The sequence below is a fragment of the Lasioglossum baleicum genome, chromosome 13 (assembly GCF_051020765.1).
Source record: "Lasioglossum baleicum chromosome 13, iyLasBale1, whole genome shotgun sequence".
Classification (NCBI taxonomy): Eukaryota; Metazoa; Arthropoda; class Insecta; order Hymenoptera; family Halictidae; genus Lasioglossum; species Lasioglossum baleicum.
The window spans coordinates 13,656,745-13,675,503 of record NC_134941.1 but is presented as its reverse complement, the minus strand read 5'-3'; the positions used below and the strand labels follow the sequence as shown (position 1 = coordinate 13,675,503).

The 18,759-nt window shown below is 43.0% G+C and overlaps 2 protein-coding genes across 11 annotated transcripts in view; one reads left to right on the top strand and one right to left on the bottom strand.

Annotated features, from left to right (window-relative positions):
* LOC143214917 (uncharacterized) overlaps nucleotides 1-10,781 on the bottom strand; it is a 27,812-nt gene extending 17,031 nt beyond the window's left edge. The window contains exons 1-2 of the mRNA XM_076436481.1: nucleotides 8,856-10,781; nucleotides 1-8,765 (exon numbers count right to left, since the gene is read on the bottom strand). The exon at nucleotides 1-8,765 is cut by the window's left edge and continues 17,031 nt beyond it. The gene's annotated coding sequence lies outside the window, so the exon portion shown is untranslated. The remainder of the gene's footprint in view (nucleotides 8,766-8,855) is intronic.
* Wake (ankyrin repeat and fibronectin type III domain containing protein wide awake) overlaps nucleotides 1-18,759 on the top strand; it is a 153,304-nt gene that overhangs the window by 115,800 nt on the left and 18,745 nt on the right. For 3 of the 10 annotated variants that reach the window (XR_013010236.1, XM_076436368.1, XM_076436377.1), the window contains exon 1: nucleotides 9,664-18,759. The exons of 3 other annotated variants lie outside the window; for them this stretch is intronic. Coding sequence is in view for 6 of the 7 variants with exons in the window: in XM_076436368.1 (XP_076292483.1) it covers nucleotides 17,643-18,759 (1,117 nt within the window). In the remaining variant the exon portion in view is untranslated. 4 more of the 10 variants (XM_076436369.1, XM_076436371.1, XM_076436370.1 and 1 more) reach the window with 4 other exon arrangements.

The window sequence follows — 18,759 nt, the reverse complement described above, 5'->3', positions numbered from 1 at the left end:
AAATCTTGCGATGCAGTTTCCGCGGCGGAAAAGTTGCCGACACGGTGCACAGCCATTACGAGAAGCAACGGAATCATTTTTCCGCGGTGTACATTTTCATTGCAGATGAGACGCGCCGGTAGATTCCCGGTGAAACTCTAATGAAAACGGGAACAAAGTTACCGACGAGTGCGAGCAAGAGAGAGAGAGAGAAAGAGAGAATGTGCTAGACCACGTATCCACGGCAGCAGCAGCGGTGCGAAACTTTTTTCGCATCCCATGGTTCGCCATCGCCGTCGCGAGAACCCATTAACCACGCGTATGCATCATGGAAATTGCTGCTTGCAATAATATATCTGACCAAACAACTCGCGCCATAATTTCCGCGGAATCTTCGCTGCCTACAGCAGTTTTTCTTGGAATAATGCGATTTCTTCGGACAACTTTTTCTCACCAATCATGTTTTAATCAATTTTCCTTGCCGTTTTCTTTATTCCCGGAAATCTCGCAGAAGAGAACATATAAATATTTATTTGATTTGTATTATCAGTGCGCAACAGTATTTAATTCTGAGCACCAAGAAGAGGCTGAGACGGACCAAAAGAAGATCGTAACGTTGCTGAATCGGTTTAGCTCCGTCGATAGATGGAAAGAACGTTTGCCAACCTCATCGAAAATGGACGTGTTCTCGAAGGATAAATAAGGAATCGCGGAGGAATGGCGGCGGGGGTGGCTCGGTAAATGGACAGAGAGACGAGCAGAGTTGGGAACGAGAGGATAATGCATTTTCAGCGCCTGGAAAGGCGGCTTACACGGCTGCATCGCTGGTTGCATTATGCACTCGCCTCTGCTCGCCTCCGACAGCTCTCGGATGCATTAATATCTTCAGCGTGAAATACGCGACGGCACCGTTTGGATCCACGGCGAAAGGAGCCGTCCAGCTGGCCCGTAAAATTACCAAATTAGTGGATCCTTATCACAGCAAACCGCAAACCGTTTAAATGTCTCATTTAATTCGGCGCCGGCATTCTTCTCAACGGGAATCTCGTTCGGAAAATTTTAATTATCCATTCGCCTTCACTCCTCGTTAACGCCAGACACGATTATGACGAACCTCTCCGGAACCGTCCGAAACTATCTTTTTTCATGGACCTTCATCTGGTCCCTCGCAAACAAAGCACATTGTCTGTTAATTAGGCGACGATGCGCTCGGCTTGAAAATTACGTCTATTTGGACGCGTGTGTACGTCATTTCTATGCCCCAGCAGCGTTTATGGCAGACTTGTCTTGAATTACAATTGAATTACTTGACGAATTATAATTACAAAGTCATTGAATTATATATTGTATTCAATTATTTCGTAATTCGAAATTCAGTCGCTTCATGCGATGAAATTACAACGTGATTTGTAATTCTGCTCGCTTATTCAATGAAATTACAAATCACAATGGAAAAAGAAGAAGATTAGTATCAGTGATGAACATGGTATTACTCATAAATTCATATTGTGTGACAAAAGAAAAAACTTGTCTATCACGTTTATGTACCTGGTCAATAATATGACTCAATATCGATGAAGTCAATATCTGCGCGCCGCCCTCTCCCCTGAAAATCCTCTCGGAGCCGTTTCGGCTTATTCTGACATGATTCGCGGTTAAATCGCGACAGGATTTGCAAAAGTGGCGATAGCCTGAAAATTCGAAGCAGCGCTAATGAATTCCCCGCGGCCGAACTTTACTTTCCATCAGAAAATTAATTACCGACGGCGATGCGGCTGGAAAACGATTTTCCCACGGTGAGCTGAAATTTCCGCGCGTAAATCGCTCGTTTAATGAACAATACTTAGCATAATTAGATCCGACGGTAGTTAACACGCGGGAAGTAGAAGGCATCGCCGTCTTCTCGTTGCGTTCCTACGAAGTACAGAAAATTGTTCTATGTATATCGCCCGACGCCATTAAAGCGAAATAACAAATTTTAATTAAATCTACCGATGCGAGTCGAGAGTCGTTTCCAATTTGTTCCGTTTCCTTTTTTCCGATTGCCCGGGAAGGTTTTTCTGAAAAATTCCCGGCAACGGAAATGCGTCGCAGCCGTGATCGACACGTACGAAATTATTCTAGAAAATTGTTCTACACGTTATTTATTAATCTGTATCGATGGACGACGGCCGATCGATCGATTTAATGCCTCCGTAGACGATGAAATAATTACTCCATCGACACCTCCGAAACTCGTCGCGCACGAGCTCCGCTAATTTTTCTCTAATCGAAAGTCGATACGATTAATGGCCGGCGTTCTGTTGCGGTCATTTCCAATTACGCGGATCAATTAAACCGGCCCATTAGTTGACGAAATTGTCGCGGACCGGAAGCACGGGCAATTAGATCGACCGACGCTTCGACCATACGCCAACAGAATAATTCCTTCGATCGTCGGGGAGTGATAAAAAATCAACCAAAATAAAAATAAAATTTCGGACAATTTTACGAACCGCACCGAACGCGTCGACGCTGGAAACAATTGCACGATGGAATGACCTTTCCTTCCACCGGAAAGAATTCTCCAACAAAATGACAGGTTTTTTAATATCTGTGTTGCAAACTTTTATGGGCAACAAAAGCCAGTGAACCGGGAAAAGGTCGTTATTCTAGGAATAGAGACTGGCAATTTTAATTCCTCGTGAGCTGTCTAAATGGACAGCTCATGGACAAATACAAATGAGTGCGACTGTGGTAAAAATAATGCTAGTAACGTGTAGAAATGGGATTACATGGATCTTTGCAAGAGCTGACAATTAATGATTTTTCTTTAACTTTCCTGGTGAGAAGCATGTATACATATATACCAGAGTCTTCTGAAAAGAATAAAATATCCACGCAAGAGACAATCAATTAATAAAAAGTCCAAACTAGCCTGCGGATCTTATGCAAAATAAAAATGTTTTGCATTGATCTTCAATACTGAAAATTTTGCAACAATTTTGAACTTCATCTACTCGATCTTGCTATAAATGCATGAAAAGATCCGCACTTCTGAAATTCTTAAAATCCCGACTCGGTCGTAATAAACCCGCGTCCGGAATTTTTAAATCTCATATTTCAATCTCCGGCGTAACAGAGCCATTATTAAGCAACAAAAATAGCAGGTCGCTGTAAAGAACGGCTGGCGCGACCCCGAGCGTCGGCATCGAGGTAAACAAAAGACCGTTTCCGAGACGAAATAACAGTCTTTTTCCGGGTCCATTGATAAAGCATGGGGGCGTCGGAGCTTGATAAAATTACGGGGTTGTTATTAATCTCGTGGGCGTTTCATTATGGAGCTTTTGATCCGTCCGGGTGTGGCGTTCTCTTTTATTACCGAGCCGTAACGCGGCTGTCCGGCAATCTCGTTCGCAGCTCGTCGCGCATAGCTTTTCCCCGTTTCCCTCGAAGCACCTCTGGGAAATATATTTTGCGGCTTCGCACCTGTGTACCTCGTGTATTGTCTCGCGACCCGATCGTATTTTTGGTCCCGATACGATCTGCGCCCGGTAACGATCTTCCGAACGACTTTAATTGCAACATTCTCCGCCGGTAATTGCCACGATGCGACCAAAGACACGCCCCGCTATAGCTCCAGTGCGATAGAAACGCGAGCTATCGAGCTTCCTGCCGAACTCGCCGAGCTTCCGGCACGGAACGTTTCAAAGAACAAGAAAACTTTCCCTCTTTCGAGACCCCAAGAAATTCGAAACTTCACGCGTCAAATTTTTCGTGGACACGATTTTTAAAGAAGTGACATATTTTCACTGAAGAATTTCTTCCGACTCGACCACAGAAGCTTTGGAAACACGAAATTCATGTTGAACCGTGCTATTAACCGAGTTTATTTTTAGAGATTGCCGGTTCAAGTTTCCCGACAACTAGAATGCATGCACAAACTCGAAGAAAGTTTCTCTACTCTATTCTCTTGCTAACTTGGTCACCACGGTGCACAGTCTTTCGCTGCGTCGCGATGGGAAAAGTTCCGAGTCGCGTCATTGATGATCGCTGTACGTCACTCGGCCAACTTTAATTATTCACGGGCGCAATTGCAGACTTTACACGGAGAATTAGAGAATATGTACATCTATTCTGCAATCGAGAGAATCGGTTTCACTGTAGAAAACCTCGAATATCTTCTCTTCTAGGATGTTTTTGGAACGAGAAGATTTTGAAGTGTTTTACTAATTTCCATCGATCCGAAATGAATCGGAACGAATTTCTCTCACATTTTGTGTACATAAAATTGCTACACTATCGCAAAATGGAGAATTTTACGGTATATAGATTAAACATTGGTTTTATGTTTATTGGTTTTAGATTAAGAATTGATGATATGCCAAAAGAACGATCCAGAATTAATGTAGAAATTTCCGAGCAGAATGCACTAGGGTCGAGTTTCTCGCGCATTCTTTTTCGATCACGAAGCGCCGCGTCTGAATTCGCCAATGTTCGTCAGCATACTAAAAAGTTCCGCGAAATTTCCCCGACATATTAAAAAACCGGGGGCAAGCTTTTCCTAGATATTGCGGGCGGAGCACGCAGGAGATGCATCACACCACAGTGGAAAATGAAATTGTAACGAGCTGCAACAGTCTGCGTGCGAACAAACCACGGCCCCCGAGCCCATGAATGTTTCATTAACATATCACGAGGAACATTTTCGAGCTTTATTGGAGCGGTTTACTGGCTTCGTGGAAACGTATATTTACATGGAACGGGTTCTCTGTCTCTCTTTTCACGTTCGTTACACGTATCTCGCGTTAAGGAAATTCCTCGCAGCCAGGCGAGAGAATTCGAGCTTTGTTGATAAGGGTTCATTATGTCCTCAATACAGTGAATAAACAACGGAAAATTATTTCCTGGGAAATCGAGACTCGCATCGTTTTGCATGGTCGACTAATTACTGGCTCTGCGATCAGTTTTCTTAATTAGGACGCGGCCGCCTCTTTGGCTCACTCGATCCCCCATTGTCTGTTTAATTGGCAGACGTTGTGTCGTTAGAGGAACGTCAGTTTTAGGGAAAAAGTGAAATCTTCGAATCCTTTGATACTCTCGGTTATTAGACTGCACAAGTAATCTATAAACATGTTAGATTCTCTTTCATTCAGTGAATAATAGCATAAAAGCTACCGTTTGCATAAAAATCGATCTACCAAGGTCGACGAGATAAAACAATTGGCAGGCTCTGAGAAAGAGATCACCAGCGATTCCCAAGCGAGTAATCGAAAGTTTCGTCTCCGATCGTAATCGTCAGGAGTATGCACCCGCGAGATGCATTGTTCCCCGCGCAAATTAATTCTTCATCGAACAATGGGACTGTTTCTTCGGCGAGTTTCACTGGTAGTGAATGGAACAGCTGGAAAATCCAGTCGTTTCGCGCGTATAACAATCAACACACGTTTCTCCGTGAAAAATCGGAGGAACGTGGGTGGCCCCCACGTGTATAGTCCCTCGAACCAGGATTGATGGTGTCCCATCTACCTGGCACTCCGCGCGAAGTACAGGAATCACGGTAACTGGCAGCGCCGACCCTCATTTTCCTTTCGGACGAAAGTTACCTGGAAAAGTTGCCTCGAATACCTGCGCAACAACCGCGGGGGAATAATGGACGCGTTCACGGAGGCTGTCGACGCTATTGTGCAATAAAAAGTAACAGTGTCTGCAGTGGGCAGAGCCTAGGCGGTTAGATGACTTCGCGACACGAATATTTCAGTCTTGGATTAAAACTCCTTCGCTGCAATTCGATGCATTCTATTGCAGAAACTTTGCGCGGGTCGTAAAAATAATTCTCTTCTTAACATTGGGGACTCGCAGTTCCTAGCGAAGTGGTTGCTGCTCTCTGAATTATTCTATGAGGTTTTTTAATGGGATTGTCGAAAGTGTCTTCAATGAAGGTAGCTATTATTAACATTGTTAAATCACAGTGAAAATAATTTTCTTCTTAATTTCGAAGATGCGCAATTCTTGGCGAAGTATTTTATGAGGTTTATTAATGGGATTGTCGAAAGTGTCTTCAATGTTGGTAGCTAGTGTTAACATTCCCGAATCACAGTGAAAATAATTTTCTCCTTAATATTGAAGATTCGCAATTCTTGGCGAAGTGGTTGCCCTGAATTATTTCTTGAGGTTTTGTTCTGGTTTAGATAATAATCGTTGAAAGTGTTTTCAATGTTGACAGCTAGTATTAACATTGTTGAATCACAGTGAAAATAATTTTCTTCTTAACACTTTACCTATACATGAAGCCTATTAATAGGATTTCCAATAATTTTGCTGCACCAACAGAAAGCATAGACATTTTCTTTTACACTGCAATCTTAAATGAAACTATTGGATAACGCTATTGAGGGTGACTCGTTAGTTCACAATGAAAATTGCTGTTGCTATTGAAGGTTCCATTAAGAAGTGTTTAGCCATGTACCATATTTTTCAAAATTATGCAATAATCACCGGTCGGTAATGTGTTAATTTCGAAGATGCGCAATTCTTGGCGAGGTATTTTATGAGGTTTATTAATGGGATTGTCGAAAGTGTCTTCAATGTTGGTAGCTAGTGTTAACATTGCTGAATCACCTATTGACAGTGAAAGCAAAGTTCCTCTCGACGCTGAAGATTCAATTTGCAACAGAATGGTCCAGGAATATTGTCAGGCATTCCTCCGGTTTGGTTAATTGCCAGAGGCGTCAGTAACGTTAATGCCGACAAGATCGTCGTGTAAATTGACACTGCCAATGGCCGTCCAGCGACCCGATAATCCGAAATGGCGAAGGTGACCGAGCCTACCAATACGGGAAACATATGTCCAATCAGCCGCCAGCAAACGTTAGAAAGCTCTGTGCAAATATTGTCGCTGGAAATATTGTTTCCGCAGGCGAGTGCACTTTGTCCCGGGAAAAAAATCGAATCGACCTCTTCCCCGCACCCTTTCTTATTGGTTATCCGACGTAATAATAGCGACAGCTATCCGTAAAATTAGTGGTAAACAAAAAATGAAGACGAATAACAGGGATGAACTTTGGACCGAGCGGAACACTGCGGTTGCACAGGGAAAATAAAATCAATATTTTCAGAAGTTTGTTGGCGGAATGTGCGCGGGATTAACAATGCAGAAGCGATAACAAACAACGTTGAACTCCAGTCCCAAATTGTTGTTCGCAATCTGATTAAAAATCGAAACAGTAAGCATTGTTTACAAAATTAGGTAAAATGAATTGTGGTGTTTGGAAAATGGATATTCGTTCATCAATTTTGAGGTTGTTAATTGGGAAAAAGATGAACAATCTGAACTAGCGATGGGATTAAACAAAAATTGTGTTTAATCATCAGTTGTTCATTTTTTCCGATCTTCTTTCATCACACTCGAGTCCATCGCTACGACGGAATTTAATCATTTATGAACGTACGAATTATGTTCATTAAATATTTATTGATCGAGTTAATCATAATGAATTGCACACTCTCGTCAAGCTTTTCATTCAAACATCCATTACACGCGCGATAAATTATTTTGCTGGACATTGCATATCTTTCTCTGTGTTCGCGATACAATAAAGCACTGGTTAAATTTATGTGCTCATTTGCACATGTTTCAATTATAGCAATTACGTATTTGTCGGGGAATTAATTCGAATAATTAACACATTTATCAATTATACTTTATGGGTATTGTATACTTCTTGATTTCAGGCTCATTTGTACAAGCCTTAATTACGTTAATTGCGAAATCATTTTCGTTAATTATACGATCAATCTGGTTTTTCTACATCCATGATCAATTTCAGCCTACCATAGCCATATGTAATGTCATAATTATTAGGAGTATGCATTAATTACATTGGCAATACATTTATTAATTAATATTGGCACGTGCAGAAATGAATCTACTGCTATCTGGAATGACATTGCAATTTGCAGACGTATGAATTATACTGATTGTACACTGTTGTACCCTTAATTATACACTGATTGAGAAAATTTCTTATTCATGTATAGCATGGGTAATTATTGTGTATTAGTCATATAAACAATTATAGACAATTATACACAAAACAGTCGACATCATTTCATTTAATTACATGGAAATCGATACAATGTTTCTCTGAAATATTCCCACAATTATGTAAATGGTCTAAGTCATGTATTTCTCGTTTCAAGGCAAAGGATATTAACACTAAATAAATTGCATACAATGCTAAAATAATCTAACGGTTTATTTTCGACAATATCGTAAAAATTGCAATGAGTTTATTTCGTTTAAAATAATGTGACGTGTAGACTGTGGATGTTTACCATAGATTGGTAAATGAAATTTTATTTTCATTGGTAATAGCACATTTGCAGATCCAAAATAAATAAAAATCGTACTAAATTCTGGTGAATTTTTAATATTCCAGCATTTTTAAACAATTTTCATAAGCCATAAATGCATAAAGATGGACTTTTTTCAAAATTTTGACTCGGCCACTTTCATAATTATGAGCACAAATATTTCCACGGATAATTCTGTTTGTATGGGTCAGCTATACACTTACATAATGATGTAATTACTCCCCGTATTTGTTTGTGCTCGCATCACAATCGAGCCCGTCGCTAGTCAGAGTGATGGGGGCGTCCGCATGGTGGGGGTAGACGGCAGCTGTTTGTTCGGCAGCACGGCGGAAGGGTCGCGTTCCATGTGTACCCGCCAGCAATGCCACATCGTTGTTGCCGCTCTCCTCGCAAAAATCGTGTTTTCCAAGTGAAATCGTCCGCAAGAAAATCTGTGAAAAATGTGACATCCATATCCCATCAACCAACACCGTTCCAAGTGAAAAGTTCGTGATAAATGTGCGTAAAACAAGAGTACCAACGGTAAGACTGTACAGCGGCGACTCGACGACGAGGTGGATCGACGGACATGGAGTGTTTCGAGGGAAACAGTGTCGATCGACGTGACAGGAATCCGTTTTGTGTACGAAACACGTTCCTCGACAGCTCGTAAAAGCCTCGTCGTCCTTGCAAACCACCGGATACGAGGAAAGTGCGTGGAAAGTGACAGGTTAAGTTTCGAACAGGGGACGCTTGCCTCCAAACAACACTCCTCGGTCGGTAACGCATAGAAATCGATAGTTTGCTCGCTGGATATCATCACTTTTCCCGCGAATTTTATCTTTCTATATCCTTCAATCAATTTCCACAGTTATTATTTAACACGTTCCAGTAATAAATTGTAAATTTTCATTGGAACTCGAGTTGTCCGACACCTCGCCATTAAAAAGTCGACCATCGGCGTTCCACCTGTTACGGTGGTTTTTAATTCGCGGAATTATTCCGGAAGTGAATCAGTCGTGTAAATGTTCCTTTTAATTTTATAGAGTTTTAATTATTTCCTATGGAATTTTATATTTCTACATCGTTCTCTAAACAAGTTTTGATTTTATTGTTTAGTACGTTCCAGTAATAAATTGTGTTGATTTTTATTGCGACTCGAGTTGTCCGAAACTTCGCAGTCGCCATTTAAAAATTTGATCACCGGTGTTCCACCTGTCAGAATGGTTTTTGATTTGCGAAATTATTCTGGAAGTGAATCAACCGTGTAAATGTTTGTTCGGGCAGCCGTTTCGTTTGATGGTTGACAAATGTCACGGATGAAGCACTCGTAACAGGTAATTCGAAAACGACATCGTCCCTTATCGACGACTCTTTTTCGGGGACAGCTATTTTTGCCGTGACACCTGTTCCCACAATGGAAATCTGATTTGACTCGATGTACAGATTGTGTGTATCGATTCGGGGTGTACTCGGTATCACAGGGCAGACACGGGTTTTACGCACGTGACTCTTTGAAAAATTGCACGTTTCCTCTGACAGATATTTTCCTGGAATTCCTGACGTTTAATAACATCATTAATCCTGGGAGAATAAATGATGGTGGGTTCATGTATATCTGGACGTAAAAGTCGCACACAAATAATTTAATCAGCCTTGCTTGTGAGGAACAGTTCTAAAGTTTGAATGGAAGTTATAATTGATAGAACATTCATCTCTGTGTACACAGAGTTTATAAACTTATAATTAGACTGTGGATTTAGCGCACGTATGATTAGAATCAGCAAGAGGGACAAATTATTGTTGATTAAAATTATTGGAGACATTCAATGTTAGTATTAGACGGCGAATCTTGATGCAAAATAGAAATTTTATAGATTATGAAATAGAAATTTATTTTCTTTCAAAATATGTACCTCTTTTACACTCTGAGCTATTTTAACTCGAATATTAAACATTTATTCCGACCTGATTTTTCAAATTTCATGGATATGCAATTGGTATAACACTTCATACAATACCTAAAAGTTTAGTAAGTAGATGCCGTCATATTTAGTAATGTAAACAATATTTTGAATAACGGGTTAATAGGTTAAAAATAATATAACAGCATTTCTACATTTTTCTAATATGTATACTGTTTTAAATTACACCTAATTTTTTTCATAAGTGCATAAAATCCACCGTCTAGTTATTATGTTCCCTCTGAATTTATATCTTACTCCAGTTTATCGAAACGGAGGTAGAACATTTTTTGGAGAACTGTCCGGCACAACTGCAGGATTGAAATGGTAAAAAATCATAGTAAATCGAGAATCACCGTGGGAAGACTGCCATAAAGTCACGGCAAAAATCGCTGTCGCCAGACAAGAGCAGGTCTCTTTCTCCTTCTTGGAAAACACGATGAGCCACTATCTCGGCTTCTACGGTCGACTTGCTCTCGATGGTATTCGAACGGTAGTGAACGGACGCACGTGCGTCCTTGCGAGGTAAACCGCCATGCATGGAAGCTTGCATAACCATACGTAGATCCTTCATGGACGCTTTCTTGCGTGTTTCAGTAATTTTCTTTCGCCAGAAGTATTTCTCTGGTTTCGCACGATACATCTGCTTTACTTGGAAATCTTTTAATCTGAGTGTACCTCTAGAAATCATTTCAAAAATTTTAATCATAGATATACGTTCTTAGAAGCTCATCCGGGAAATGTTTCAAATTCCGTAGAGTTTGGGAGCCGGAAGAAGGCGTCAAAGAACCGGAAAGGAAGTAGATACTGCTGCTTATCGCAGACTGTCTCGATAAGGAGGATGACTCAAAGGGATCGTTGTGCTGATGGGATCCTGGTTGCCTTGAACTCGACCGTTCTAAAACCTCTTGTTTGCGAGGGTAGACTCGTTTCCAGGATTGCTCAAAAATTGACTACCTAAAAACCCCATTATCGAGAAATCAGAAGTTGCATCTTGCACGAGACCACCCCCTTAAACCGCGAAATCCTCGCGAACCAAGCACACAACCAGGACTTCCTCGTCTCATTCCGTTTTTCGATCGCCGAGGCTCGGGTCCGCACGATTTTTCCGCGATCGGTTCATTAGCTGCGAGGCTGGAGTCTCGTTACGGCACACCGATACGTATTAACGATGTAGAACGGTAGCCGTTGCCGCGGATGAAGCGGATCGTTGTTTATCGAAGGCATAACGGGGACGTGTCCCCGTGAAAGGGAGGTAAATATCGAGCGTGGACATTGGACGGGACAATTTAATTGCTATTTGTCCGAGTGGTTCGTTTGTAGCCACCCATCTCGTTCCATTAAAAACCATATTCCACCGCCCCCAGGGTCGATCGAGCTTTTCCAACGTAGAAATTCTTAAACAACGATCGGTTTATCGGTTTTCGTATCTGTTCGGGGATGGAACGAGGCAGGATTTCCGCGTCGTTGCAAAACACAGATCCTTCTGGATCCTCGTCCGGGTGCTCGTTTATTAGCAACGCCAGCATTTCTTTCTCGTTACCACTCGCGTCTCTCAACGGTGTGTGCCCCCCTTTTGCGCCGGTTATTACAATTTCAAAGCAACCTTTTTTCTCTCTCTCTCTTTATCTAACCAACTTTTTACTCGCGATTCGATCGCGTCTCTTTTTCTCTCTGTCTCGTTGTTCCCACTTTTCCTCTAGCTGCATCGCGTGCTCGTTCCAGCCCGACAGATTTATCCGCCTTTCCTCGCGCCGCGCCGGAAGAAAACGCCGCGCGCAATTTTCTTTAATATAATCCACTTTCGTTAGTGCTCTCTTAATGGCCGCCGCCAACTTCTTCTCCCGAACGGTCTGCCCGAGGAAGCAGTAAAAGTTCTAATTTCATTCGTTCCTCCCACTTCCCCGACCGAGGAAAGTAATATCCGCGGATCGAAATCGGGGCCCCGAGCAGGAGCAACCATCGGAACCCGAATCTCCCTTTCTATCGGCGCTTTCTATCGTCTGCGAGCATCTGTTTCCCAGATTATCGACCTCCGATTTGAAAAAAACGCAATTTTTACACCGCTTTCCAATGAATTCGCTGCTCCGAGAAGCGACGCTTACGGAAGAGTGGAGAATTGGGATGAAATCAACTCGGGTAGGGATCAACTGAATATGCAAGTGGCTCTTGTCTCTTGCAATTGATGCAGACAATTTTTATTTTTCGATCGCTTGCACAGAAATGTACACGAACTTGAAAAAGCGAATGATGTTTGGTAATTGTGCGTGAAAGGGTGAAAATTCTGAACAATTTTTTCGTATACATAATGTGTTCACATAGAAAATTAACTTCTGTAAATTGGCCCAAATTTCGCGATGCAAAAAGGTTGTTGAGAACGTTGAGTTTTACAGCATATTTAAATTTTATTAAAATCGTTGAGCTGCAACCTTTTATGCACAATTACCGGCAACCCGCAAACGGCTTGAATACTTAAATTACGTTTTCCACCGCGAAAATGTTTTCAAGCGGCCACATAGGAAATTGAAGTAAACATTCCGCGCACACATTTTCATTAGCATATCGTAGAGCAAACAAGAGCAATTTTCCATTCTCGAAAGAGGAATCGAAACCCCGATCGTTAAAAACTCGCTAGAAAATCCCGTGGCGAAATGGCGACCGATACGATCTCCACTAGTCGTGAGACAGTAATCGCGGAGTAGAATGGGGAAACGGAAGCATTGTTAGCGGTTATTAGCACAATGGGCGTTGAAACAGGACGCGGTGGGCCGCGATCGTGTTCAGCTCGTCCTTCTCCTACGCTTTTGTTTCTCGTTCTCGGTTGTTCTTCGTCGCCTAGGATCGATGGATCCGTGGGAGAGATCCGAAAAGGATGAATATTAAGAGCTATCACGCTCGAGAGTCTGAATGCCAGATCCCCGTGGTCGTTGCGTCCATTAAACGAGGACAGGAAGTTGCTCGATGGTTCTCCGATTACTGAAGTATTAATCGAGTCCTATTAGCAACTTGTTCGGAACCGATTAGCAGCTATTAAGCCTTGATGGATTAATAAATTAAACCGCTGCCCTTTTCGGGAATCGAAGCCGGGAGGTCCCTTGAGATTTCCAATTTGCAACCCTATCGGTTACCAGAGTCGATCATTCGTTCATATATCTTGTCACGTAGGATTTTCCTGAATTTATTATACTGTGAAAACATTTCTTTCAAGAAAGATTGTTTCAAAATTCGTTCGATCCGGCAATGCAGTTAGAGGGTCCGAAAACAAATCAGGCTATTTACCCGAGCTTTAATTATCCCATTATCATTCCGCAGGCCCGTAATTACCTCGTTAACTTCTAACGAACTACAATCTGTAATCGCGAGAGGCGGTTTCATTCCTCTCGATCGATCCAAGTGCGTCTGTACACTGTACTTACACGCGTCTGCGTTTCTCTTCTCCCGCCTCTTTCAAAGACACTTTCCTTTCCTCTTATTTTCACTGATTAACCGGCGGACTGTTGTTTAACGTGTACGTACAGATTTTAATTAATTAATTAATGTACGGCGACCGTAGCGCGTACTCCGTAATTTAATTTTACTCGTTAACGTTGCGTCTCGGCAATTGATGAATATTCCATTCAACTGGGAAAAATCAATCTTGACAGAGGTGCACGATTGAAGCCAGGAATAATGATTAAAATACACGAATATAAATTTGTGTTGTTAGTGAAATGTGTAGATTAAACTCGGAACAGAAAGCATTCCAAGAACTTCAGCATACTGTTGTATGTAATGAATAATTGAGGAAAACATGCATAAAATTCTTTAACCGACGACTAATTCGCCGGCCGTTAATCAGCATTTTTAATTCGACCATCTGCCGGTCGCCGTTCCATCGTAAATGCCAGACTATCTAATCGTTGATGAATTTATAATACACGCTACACTCTCTAGTGTTTAACATGCACTCGTCCGGGCTCGTTTGAACAATTATCCTACGAGCGTATCGTTTCGATTGGCTATCTATCTGCGTCGTTGGTACCGCGATAACGCCTCGATCATTAGATTTCCCAGAATCAAGAGAGTGAGGTACCCGTATCGACCGATCTCGAACAGATTTCCATTGTTAATAGGAATGAAGCAATCCTTCGCCGCTCTCTCGCCAACAGAAAACCCATTGTGTCGATAAGAAACGCTTCTCGGACCATTCCTCTGTGCCTTCTGTTGATCCATTAACTCCATAACAGTAATTTCTTCAAACTTTCTAATGGGGTCGCTGGATCCAGTGCTTTCTTCCTTTTAAAGCCTCGCGACTGCATACACGCGTTTCCGCTTCGTCCACTGCCGGAAGGGCTCGGGAAACGAGCTGCAATTGTCTCCATTTGTTTCTGTGCATCCCCGAATTGAATTAGTGCACTCGGAGACTGTCCAGATTAATCCTTTCGCTTCTGAACAGTCTCGTAGGACGTGGTACAGTAATGCAAGCTAAACTTATTTAAATGATGCAAATTTCCAAGTTAATGCATCGTTTGTACGTTTACTTCTTTACGTTTAATGGATTTAAAGCTGTAAATATTTTTTCAAGGACTCATGACCATCGACTTTTCTTCGTTCTTGAAGCTTCTCGACTTCTAGAGTTTCTAAAATGTTCGAGGACGTTTCTCCGGGTTCTCGGAAGGTTTCTCTCGAGTCCGAAATCTCGAATTTCCCACATATTCCGGTTCACCGAAGTTTCGGTGCAACTTCGGTTCGCTCGCCTAGAATAACAGCTTACATTACGGTCGCGGTGCATCAAAGGGTCAGAGGGGGGTCGTCTCAATGCCGACGTGTGCAACGCGGAAAGACAAACATTGACCGGCTTCCAATTATCGTCTCCGCTGTTGCAGTTCGAACATGCAGCTTCACGCTGTTCCCGGAGCCAAGAAGACGATTTTTGCTTCGATGGTCTCGTCGCGCAGCCATTTTCTTTCAAATGTCCACAAGAATCGCCGTTACCAGCATCTGTAGCTTCTGATGTACATTTTTGTACGTAAATGTTGAATTTCTTAACAATTCGCTTACACTTGATCCGATTTTTTCTACAAAGACTTACTTAAAAATGCTGTATTTGTGAGAGGTCGAAATTGATTTGCAGAAGGGTGAATTTTAACCCTTAGCACTCGAGTGGTGACTCAGAACCACATTATCTACATCATTAAATATGTTAGCATCCAATCAAGTACTACAGATTTAATAAAATGAAGAAAATCATACACAATAGAATCTTTGATTCTCGAGTGAAAGCAGCTCCGACCGCAAAGGGTTGGCGGTGGAATCGATCGTCGATCTTTGGGGCCGTTTACCTCGATCTTCCCGCGGCTGCCGCCCTCGATCTTGCGGACCACGGACGCCGGCAATAAATTTCATTGGCCTAACAAATTGTCACGCTCGTCTCGAGGAGGAAGAGGCGACGTTCCAGGCCACTTCTTCGTAATGGGCAATTGTAGTCCGACTCGCTCGCCGCTAAGTAAATAATAAAATCGTTCCAGTACCCCGTGCGACGCGCACCGAATCGGATCCATTGTCTCCCGCGATCCTCGACTCGATCATCTCGATCACTGGCTGGATCATCGAGCGAAATTGGTCCACGTGCGTACCCCGAGAAACGCGATAGCTTCAAACGTTCCACTGAATCGTGAAACTTAATGGCGACTCTCTTCCGGTGAATTATTGCACGGTTCCAACTGGTTTTGTTGGGGTGGAATTAGGGACTCGGAGAATTATGGTGGTGCTATGGAGGCTCTGCCGGCTCCGATTTAAATGGGGCCCCCTCCCGCGAGCCTTGGAATCTCGATCCTTTATTCGATCCTGTAGATTTCTTCCTCTTCCACCGATTTTATTCCGAAGATCCCCTTTCGAAGAACTCGTGAAATGCAGTTGCACTGTTCGGATCGAAACTCCTTCCTTCGTCGTGGATCTTATTGATTTTAATTCGAGCAGCTCGCAGCGAAGTAATACATTCTAGTTTCATCATCCATGAATTAATTTCAAAACTTCCTCTGTAAGTTCCATTCTTTCCAATTAGGATTTACGTTCAGGAATCCTCAGGAACACGCAATTATATTTCCCCGTAGAAATGGAAACTCCTCCGCGACGTCTCGATTCGGTGATTTACGAAATTTGCAGTCGCAGTTTCTCCTCTGCGTTCCGGGTTTAATTAACATTTTCATTTTAAGACAAAAATATTTCATAAAGAGTATACGTGAGATGATTTATTCATTGCAGCATTCAAATGTTGAATTCGCAATTAGACTGCGGATCTTCGTGCAAGATAAAACTGCTTTATTTTCATCGCTTAATAGATTTTTTTACATTGAAAACATCGTAACATTATTCTCGGACTTTTCTGGACTTTTACGTTTCGTGTTTCACCCAGTTAATTTCCTGATAAACGCATAAAAATCCGCAGTCTCTGTTCATAATTATAGCCGGTTGATGCCGCTCGCGTCTGGTGCGCGATCCGCACCGTTTACCCGCGATTTTCATTCATGAGAACGCAACAACCTCGGTGTATCTCGGATTGTTAAGCGGAGAGCCGAGATTGCTCGCGTCAGTGTGTCTAACTGCGCCATAAAGAGGACTATCAAGTTCTGATGGCGCACGTAGAACGTGGAATATCGTTTTTAAGGTTTACGTCCTCCTGCGAGACGACCCGGGAACGTGTTTCTACGTCTCCGCTAACTGAGCAATATTTTTCAAGGCCTCGATCATTAATACGCCCTAACAGGCGACGTACAAGTTTACGTCACTCCGTTCCCAGACCGCTGTGCAACTGATAATTACCTACGGGACACTGGTCTCGTCACCTAAAAGGCTCGTCGTGTTTTCCGAATCGAGGGAGAAAGAAGTATAGTCATTTGACCGTTGTATCTTGCCTGCAGTAGTGCTTCTTTTTCAGCTCCGTCGAACCAAAGAAGCGGGTACGAGACTAAAGACTTTGCCAAAGAGAATCGTAATGTATACTTGTACAAAGAAACAGAGAATATTTTAATACATCCATAAGAGAAGAGGCTGAAGAGATAAAAGAGGGGACCAAGACTTTGTAGGATATTTTCAGTGAAAGTGTGCATGAATATCGAAGAATCTAGTACATACAATTTTTAAGGACCTGTCGCAAAACTAATTTTAAGTGCATTTGGCGAAGCTGAAGGATCGATGACGTCGACGTCCTGAAAGCAGCGGGAAAATAGATTCGTCGAGTCTCGGAAGCTCGAGAATAAATTCCGGATATACCGTTGGCGAGAATAGCTTGGGAAAAAGTGTCGGAGTGAGCGTGGCAAAGATAAATTCCGCGTGTATCGGGATCGGATCTGGGGAATCGTCGCGATCGGAAGAAGGTCACTCCAGATGAGATTTCACAAATCCTCGTTGTCGAGCCCGAAGATGGAATTGCTCTCGAGGCGGTCGTCGAACGAGAGGATGTCGACCCTGAAAAGGTCGAGGTCCTTCCGGGCGTCGTTCAAGCTGATGTCTAAGCTACGGGCTCACGCGAATCTGCGTCTGAACGGCGGTTTCGATTTGTCCCCGACGAACTTGCGTGATCAGCGCGATCGGAAACGTCCGGGCAAACTGTCGCTGGTCGAGGAGTCCTCGAGTCCTGTCCGGAATACGGAAACCAGGCCTGAGGATCCTCCTCGAGGCTTGAACGGGGTCCTCGAGAAAAAGGTTACAAGCCGTTCGACCAGCGAGAACGAGCTCGAGTCGCAGAAAATCAGCAAGGAGCTGAAGAGCAAATTGTGCCTGACGGACAGGATAATGAGGAAGAACCGTAAGGATCCTGAGAAGACGTCGAAGCCCCCGAACAACCCTATGTCACCTAAAGTGGCGCACATCTTTCGCTGGAAGAGCTGCGAGGAGACACGAAACTCCTCCTGTTACGAGAAAAAGGACATTTGTCATACTAACCGCGTGTCCTACGAGAATCCTACCTTCTGCTTAGACAGCTCCTTGGATTCGTCCGTCTCCAGCTTTCTATTCGAGCCCACGAGCTTGGATCTTTCCAGGGAGAATTATAGCAAGGACGAATTCGCAAAGAGTCACCAGGATCCTGGATTGACTGTCCTGGTGGACTCCAGAGGATCCTGCGAAGGACAAATTTATCGCAAAGACAATAATCGTGATCGCCCTCTGATGGTAGGGTCTAAAGCTAGAAGCCTCTCAGTGAACGATGTTGTCATCGAAGATGAGGGAGCTGTTAGTTTGGATTTGAACGTCGATAATTTCGATTCCCTGATCAGCACCAGTCAGGATTTCGAAGGGAAGTCTCCGGATGCGATCAGGAAAGCGGTGTGCTCGTCCAGGTCCTGCAGGACCAGGACCGTGGATAATTTCACCAGCTTCTGGTCGAACGCAAGAGGAGGAAGCTTTCGCAACAAAGTCTCTGTGGGGAGGAAGAAGTCGATCAAGGATTCGAGAGAATCCGTAGCGCAAGATAGGATCCTCGTGAACAACACCTCCGGAACAA